Here is a 7628-nt window from a genome sequence, read left to right as displayed (position 1 = left end):
GGTGGATCTCTGTGAGTTCGAGGCCAGCCTAGTCTACAGAGCTAGTTCCAGGGCAGGCTCCAAAGCTACAGAGAAACCCTTTCTTGAAAAACCAAAAAATAAATAAACAAACAAGTAAACAAGCAAACAAATGTAAAGTAAAGAAGAACTCCAAGTATCTCACCTCTGTCTGTTCTTCCTCCCCAGCACTGAGGTTGTAAAGTCACTCTTGGCGCTTACGTGGATTCTAGGATCCACACCAGACCCTCTGCTTATTTGGCAACAAACACTTTATCAACTGAGCCAGCAATGTCAGATCTCCGCAATATCAGATGGCACCAGAAGTGACCCTTAAAAAAGTGACCCTAACCTAACAAAATAATTAAAGTTCATGGGATGAACTGGGGACTGGAGAGATGAATGGCCCAGCAATTAAAAGCGCTTTCTGTTTACATCCTGGAACACCAGTTCTGATAACCTGCTGCCTCCTGGCTTCCACAGGCGTCCACACACAAGTGGCACACATTTAAACAGATACACACACACACACACATATACATAAGTTTGTTTGGGTTTTTTGTTTCTGGTTTTATGTTGTTGTTTTCTTTTTCTTTTGGTTTTTTGGGAAAGGGTTTTTCTGTGCAACAGCTCTGGATGTCCTGAAACACACTTTGTAGACCAGGCTAGCCTTGAACTCACAGAAATCCTGCTTCTGCCTCCTGTGTGCTGGGATTAAAGGCTTGAAGATTTTTTATAATGATCTGAGGCTAAATAGATATCCAAGAATCACACTGGGTCTTTTGGTTTTTGGTGTTTGAGACAGGGTCTTCTACATAGCTGGCTATGCTGGAACTCAGTGTGGAGACCAGGCTGGCCTCCAGCACAGGAAGATCCTCCTGCCATCAGTCGCCCAGTGCTGGGAGTCAGGGTGTGCCTCACTACACCTGGTGTAAGGATCACACTGTTAAACAGCATTTTGAAAAGGTTTCCTTGTACATATCCATTGAACTGGTTTACAAAGGACATTTCGCACAAAAATATTTGTAGTTTGAGCAGTTGTCCATGATCCCTCCCTCCCTTCTGTTTCCTCTCCCTTCCCCATTCCAAGTCCCTTTTGCTCCACTAGACAGTTTGATGAAGCAACATTTATTTTGGGGTAAAATATTCCATACATCGTTGTTTTGTTTTTGTTTTTTGAGACAGGGTTTCTCTGTGTAGCTTTGGGTGTCCTGGAACTGGTTCTGTAGACCAGACTGGCCTTAAATTCAGAAATCTGCTTGCCTCTGCCTCCCAAGTGTTGAGATTAGAGACGTGTGCCACCACTGTCTGGCATATCTTTTCTTCTTACTCTGTTTCCTTGTGGTAGTGTTTTTATCATGTACCCTAGGCCAGTGGTTTTCAACCCGTGGGTTGCCACTCCTTTGGGATTCGAATGACCCTTCCACAGAGTTTGCCTAAGACCATCTTACTTATCAGATACTTCATTATGATTCATAACAGTTAACAAAATTACTGTTATGAAGTAGCAACAAAATAATTTTATGATTGGGTGTTGTTGGAGCCACTTGTTTCCCGAAATAATCACACAGAAACTATATTATTTAGTCACTTAAGCATAAATTTGGCCTACCTAGAACTCACAAAGATCCGCCTGCCTCGGCGTGTGCCACCACCGCCCGGCTGGCCTACTCTTAAATCTTAAATTAACCCATTTCTATTAGTTTATGTTTTGCCACAAGGTTTGTGGTCTACCGGCAAGGTTCCATCTCTCAGCTCACCTCTTTTCCCTCTGGCAACTACATGACATCTCTCGACTCTGCCTTCTTTCTCCAGCATTCAGTTTAGTTTTCCCACCTAGCTGTATTCTGCCCTATCACAGGTCAACGTAGATTCTTTATTCGTTAACCACTAAAAGCAACACAGTTAGGGTCAGCACAACACGAGGAATGGAAGTGTATTAAAGGGGTCTCAACATTAGGAAGGTTGGGAACCATTGCCCTAGGCTCTCCTCAAATTCAGTGTGCTGTAATTACTGGTGTGTGCTGACCTGAACTGGCACACAATTCTTTAAGAAAATGTATTTCACTCCAGATAAAAATAGTCTATTTCAAAAAAAAAAAAAAAAAAAAAAAAAAACAGGGCCAGGATCTTTGGGCGACATCAGTATTTGACTCAAACTTCAGTGAAGTGAAAATGTAGGATGGTTGTTATATCCGCCCTCTCTTTAGTGTTTAATAAAGTACTTAGTTAAAACCAAAAATATTTAGCTGGGTGGTAGATGTGCATGCCTTTAATCCCAGCACTCGGGAGGCAGAGGTCTTAAGTTTGAGACCACACTGGTCTACAATGTGAGTTCCAGGACAGCCAGGGTTGCACAGGGAAACCTTATATCTCCAAAACCAAACATGCCTACATCTGAATTAGCTACTGACTAGCTTGGAGACTTTGGAGAACTTAGCAAAAATGGTTTGCTTCTCATATGGTTATTTGAGTATTAATTCGATAAATGCATGTAAGTTGTATAGAGGAAGTGCTTGGGATGTGGAACACTCAACAAGTGCTAGTTCACTACCAAATCACAGGGCTGATTTGTGTTTTTTATGTTTGTCTTAAAGGGGACAATTCATCTCTTTCGGAAGCCGCAGAGATCTTTTCTTGGAAAGTTACTACAGGAATTTAGACTTGTAGCAGCTGACCGCAGGGTAAGTCCTTCCACCATGGTTTGAGTACTGCAGAGCCATATGTGGAGGTCAGAGAGCAACTTGGGAATCACTTTTCTTTTGCTGCCATGTGAGTCCCAGGGATCAAACTCCAGTCCTCGGACTTGGCAACAATACCTTTACCCATTGAGCCGTCTTGCTGGCCCAGTAATTGACAGTTTCTAACCCAGATGTGTCTGTGTTAATCTGTGTTACCGAAATCACCACACATCCTCATTTCTCATCTTTCTTGACCTATTTGCCGTAGTTGACAAGAATTGGTCACTTCTCCTTAAATACAGCATTATATAAGTTCCGAAAGTCTTGGGCTTTCTTCATCGTTCAGTTGTTCTCATCCCTGTTCCTACTTCTGCGTTTGGGAGTGTGAGCTCCCGCCTCTAAGATTTCGCACATCTAGAAGTGCTGTCTGCTGTCATAGTTGTCTGTACTCCCTGTGAATGGATGCCCCGTATTTAAATCTCAAGCCCTAACCTCTCTCCCACCTCCTTCTTTATGGAACTTGGACTCTTCAGTGTCCCGCTGGGTGGCTCACGGGCATTTCAGTCATGGCGTGGTCAAAACTGGACCTTCTTCCTCAGTCAGCTGCGTGTTAACTGGATAATCTTGCAGATTAACTGTTAAAGCCAGAAAAGTTTTCATCATTTTCATCCTTGTTTAGTCCCTCGCTCCTCACATGGGAGTTTCCAGCAAACGGGACAGCCCTGTCTTTCGTGTGGTGCTCAGAATCTGACCCTTCGCACAGCTTCTCACTAGTGTCGCGCCGTGGAGTGGCCAGAATGCTCTTTGGCTTTCTTTAGGCAGAGAGGGGTTGAGAGTCCCACCATGTAGCTTAGGCTAGCCTCAGACTTGCTGGAATCACAAGTGTACCCCAACATGCCTAGAAGAATGCTTTTTGGGGAACGTGAGACAAACGCATTTTTTGGCATTCAGGATGTCACGTGCTATCTCCTCAGACCCCTCTTGTGGTCTCAGATCCTGTTTTCTGTCATTGTGCTGCAAGGCCCTTCTGATGAGCCTGTCTGGAACAGACCCTCCCACACCTTCCCCCCATTACTATTTCCTCAGCCCACTTCTTTTTAAACAGGTCTTCTCTGTGTAGCCTCGGCCATCCTGGAACTGCACTCTGTGGAGCAGCCTGGGCTTGAATGCACTGATCCGACTGCCGCTGCCTTTTTTATCTGCTTCCTAGCACCTACTGCCATTAACTGAAATCCTTGTTTATTGTCACTCTGCCCACATTGTAGGGCTGTGTTTTGGTCTCTGCTGTACTCACATGCCTGGCACAGATACTTGTAATAAATAGCTTGATTCAGAGAGTTATCTTTAATTTTTACTTGTTTGTTTGGTTTTGGTTTTCAAAACAGGGTTTCCCTGACTGTCCTGGAACTCACTCTGTAGACCAGGCTGGCCTTGAACTCACGGAGATCCACCTGCTTCTGCCTCCTGTGTGCTGGGATTAAGGGCATGTGCCTCCACCACCCAGCTAAATTTTCCATTCTTGTTGGGTTGTTTCTGACAGGGTTTTGCTCTGTTGCCTAGTCTTCCTGGTAACTTGCCTGGTGATGATTTTGGAGATGTAGAAAATGGACATACTTTTTAGAAGAAGTTGGGTTTATTATGTGCTTTTTCTCAGTGTGAGTTGGGCAGCTTGAACAGATCTGTGAACTCTGTCAACACTGTGTGAATGGGCGTACTTTTCCTTCCCACAGTCCTGGAAGATCCTTCTCTTTGGTGCGGTCAACGTGCTGTGCACGGGCTTCCTGCTCATGTGGTGCAGCTCTACTAACAGCATAGGTATGTGACCCTTTCATCAACTTCACTCTTGCTTCTGCTTTTAAATAAAGGTGTATGTGCTGGCTAGTTTTATGTCAGCTTGACCCAAGCTGGAGTCATCTGAGAGGAGGGAGCCTCAGTGAGGAAAATGGCTCCAGGAGGCTGGTCTGTAGGCAAACCAGTAGAGGATTTTCTTAGTGTTGCCTGGAGGAGGGCGCAGCCCACTGTAGATGGTGTCACTCTGACTTGGTGCTCCTGGCTTCTATAAGAAAGCAGTGTAATAGAATCATTTGGTCCATGCCTTTAATCCCAGCACTCAGCGGCAGGTGGATCTCTGAGTTCGAGGCCAGCCTGGTCTACAGAGTGAATTGCAGGACAGCCAAGGCTGCATAGAGACACCTTGTCTCTATGGGGGAAAAAAGTCAAGTTTTAGGGGCTGGAGATGACTCAGTGATTGAGAGTACTGGTTGATCTTCCAGAGGATCTGGGTTCAATTCCTAGTACCCATATGGCAACTAATAATGGTTAGTTAGTAATTTCATATCTAAAAAATCCAGTGTCCTTTTCTGAAGGACTGCAGGCATGTGTGTTGTATGTATACATGCATGCAACAAAAACATCCACACAAATAAAATAAAAATAAGTAAATCTTAAAAAACAAAGCAAGAAAACAAGTTGAGCAAACCATGATGAGCAAGGCAGAAAACAGCTCTCCTCCATAGCCTCTGCATCGGCTCCTGCCTCTAGGTTCCTGCCCTGTATGTGTTCATGCCTTGGCTTCCCTCGGGGGACTGTGATTTAGGGTATGTAAACCAAATAAACCCTTTCCTTCCCAAGTTGCTTTTGATTATGTTATTTTATCACTGCAATGACAACCCTAAGACAGGGGACTGGAGAGATAGCTCAGAGTTTAAGAGCACTGGCTGCTCTTCCAGAGGACCCAGGTTCAATTCCCAGCACCCACATGATAATTCATAATCATCTATACTGAGATTCTGTCTTCTTCTGGCTTGCAGGCAGAACACTCTATACATAATAAATAAATCTTTTAAAAAATATAACCCTAAGGCAGTGTATTTTCCTTTATATAGGATGTGTTTTTCTTGAATGTGTGTAGCTCAAATGATTTAAAAATTTTAAATTTAGGCCGGGTGGTGGTGGCGCATGCCTTTAATCCCAGCACTTGGGAGGCAAAGGCAGGCGGATCTCTGTGAGTTCGAGACCAGCCTGGTCTACAAGAGCTAGTTCCAGGACAGGCTCCAAAGCTACAGAGAAACCCTGTCTTGGAAAAAAACCATTTAAATTTAAAAATTTCTGGTTTGTTTACTTACTTTTAATTATTTATTTATTTGTTCATTTATTGCTTGTATGCTTTGGTGTTTTCTTGCAAGTGTATTTGAATGAAGGTGTCAGATCTCCTGGAACTGGACTTATAGACAGTTGTGAACTGCCGTATGGGTGCTGGGAATTGAACTTAGGTCCTTTGGAAGACCAGCCATTGCTCTTAGCCACTGAGCCATCTCTCTCACCCTCGATTGCTTGCTTTTTAAAACAAATATTATTAAATTGTCTTTGGACCCTCTCCTGGAACTAGCTCTTGTAGACCAGGCGGGCCTCGAACTCACAGAGATCCACAGATCCACCTGCCTCTGCCTCCCGAGTGCTGGGATTAAAGGCGTGCGCCACCACCACCCAGCAAGTTGATTTATTTTATTTGTGAATTGGGAGACGTGTGGAGATCAGAGCGTGGGAATTGCTTCTCTCTGTTCACCATTCGGACCAGGGATCACACCCAGGTGTGTCAAGCTTGGTGTAGCAAGGGCTTGGACCTGTTCAGCCATCTTGCTGGCCCTGCATTGATTTTTACAAGAATATATTTAAACATCCCTGTGCACAGTAGAGTTCAGTTATTTGATTGGACGTTACTTTTTCTTAGGTTTGTTTGTTTTGTTTTTTTAACTAGAATCTCATGTAGCCCGGGGTGGTCTTAGACTCACTATACAGCCAGCATTACCTTGAATGTCTGCCCCCTCCCTCTACTTCTCCAGTATTGGGGTTATAGGCATTTGCCATCATTCTTGATTTTATGCATGGATTGAACCCAGTGCTTTTTATATTTCAGGCAAGTCCTTTATCTTCTGAGCCACATCCCTAGCCTTGTTTTACATGACATTTTAAATGATCTATAATTTAGTTATTTTTCTTTTTTAGTTTATGTGCATGTCTGTGTGAGGGTGTCGGATCTTGGAGTCACAGACAGTTGCGAGCTGCCATGTGGGTGCTGGGAATTGAACTCTGAGTGAGCAGCCAGTGTGCTTACCCACTGAGCTCTCCATCCCCCATGATCTGTAATTTAAAACAAAAATACAAAACAAGAGAAAAATCTTCTGTTGACAAACAGCCTCCATCAACAATCTTCCAAGCCAGTTGTGCCACACAGCTCCTTAGTGTGTTCTGTTGAAACTTTAACTTGTACAATTTATAAGTAAGATGTTTAGAGCTTAGTAATTATTCCATTAGAGAGAACGTCTGTCATTTTCTTCTTGCACCTTGACGTCTGAACAGTATGAGAGGATGTGAGTGCAGCCCAGTGACAGTGCGCCTGTCCAGCATCTCTGCGCCAGGGCTCTGAGTTCAGCCCAGTGACAGTGCGCCTGCCCAGCATCTCTGCGCCAGGGCTCTGAGTTCAGCCCAGTGACAGCGCGCCTGCCCAGCGTCTCTGCCCCAGGGCCCTGGGTTCAGTCTCCAACTCTGGAGAGAGGGAGAGACGGAGGAAGAGGGAGAGGAGAAAGGGGAGGAAAGAGGCTGCTCGATTTATGAATTTAACACATAAATCTGAAATAAGATAAGAACAAAAACTAGTAACCAGATGCCAGAAGCAGGCACAAGAATGCCCTTAGGGTTTCAGCCTTTGGTAGCTTCCTTTTCTCTGGTATAGGGTGTGACTTAAGTTTACCCTGCTTTGACTGTATGTGTTAATCATATTTAGTATAAAATTGCAAATGTATAAAATTGATCAGGAACTCCAAATTCTTTTGATATTTTGTTATCTTAAAAATGGATTAGGAGGCCGGGCAGTGGTGGTGCACACCTTTAATCCCAGCACTCGGGAGGCAGAGGCAGGCAGATCTCTGTGAGTTCGAGACCAGTCTGGTC

General features: G+C 44.2%; 1 protein-coding gene across 1 annotated transcript in view; it reads left to right on the top strand.

Annotated features, from left to right (window-relative positions):
* Nucleotides 1–7628, top strand: part of Slc30a6 (solute carrier family 30 member 6) — a 28690-nt gene that overhangs the window by 3477 nt on the left and 17585 nt on the right. Inside the window, exons 2-3 of the mRNA XM_005367939.3 lie at nucleotides 2595–2681; nucleotides 4409–4493. Coding sequence (XP_005367996.1) covers nucleotides 2595–2681; nucleotides 4409–4493 — 172 coding nt within the window. The remainder of the gene's footprint in view (nucleotides 1–2594; nucleotides 2682–4408; nucleotides 4494–7628) is intronic.

The sequence above is a fragment of the Microtus ochrogaster genome, unplaced genomic scaffold (assembly GCF_000317375.1).
Source record: "Microtus ochrogaster isolate Prairie Vole_2 unplaced genomic scaffold, MicOch1.0 UNK26, whole genome shotgun sequence".
In the NCBI taxonomy this organism is placed as follows: domain Eukaryota; kingdom Metazoa; phylum Chordata; class Mammalia; order Rodentia; family Cricetidae; genus Microtus; species Microtus ochrogaster.
This window is presented reverse-complemented; position numbering and strand designations above follow the sequence as displayed.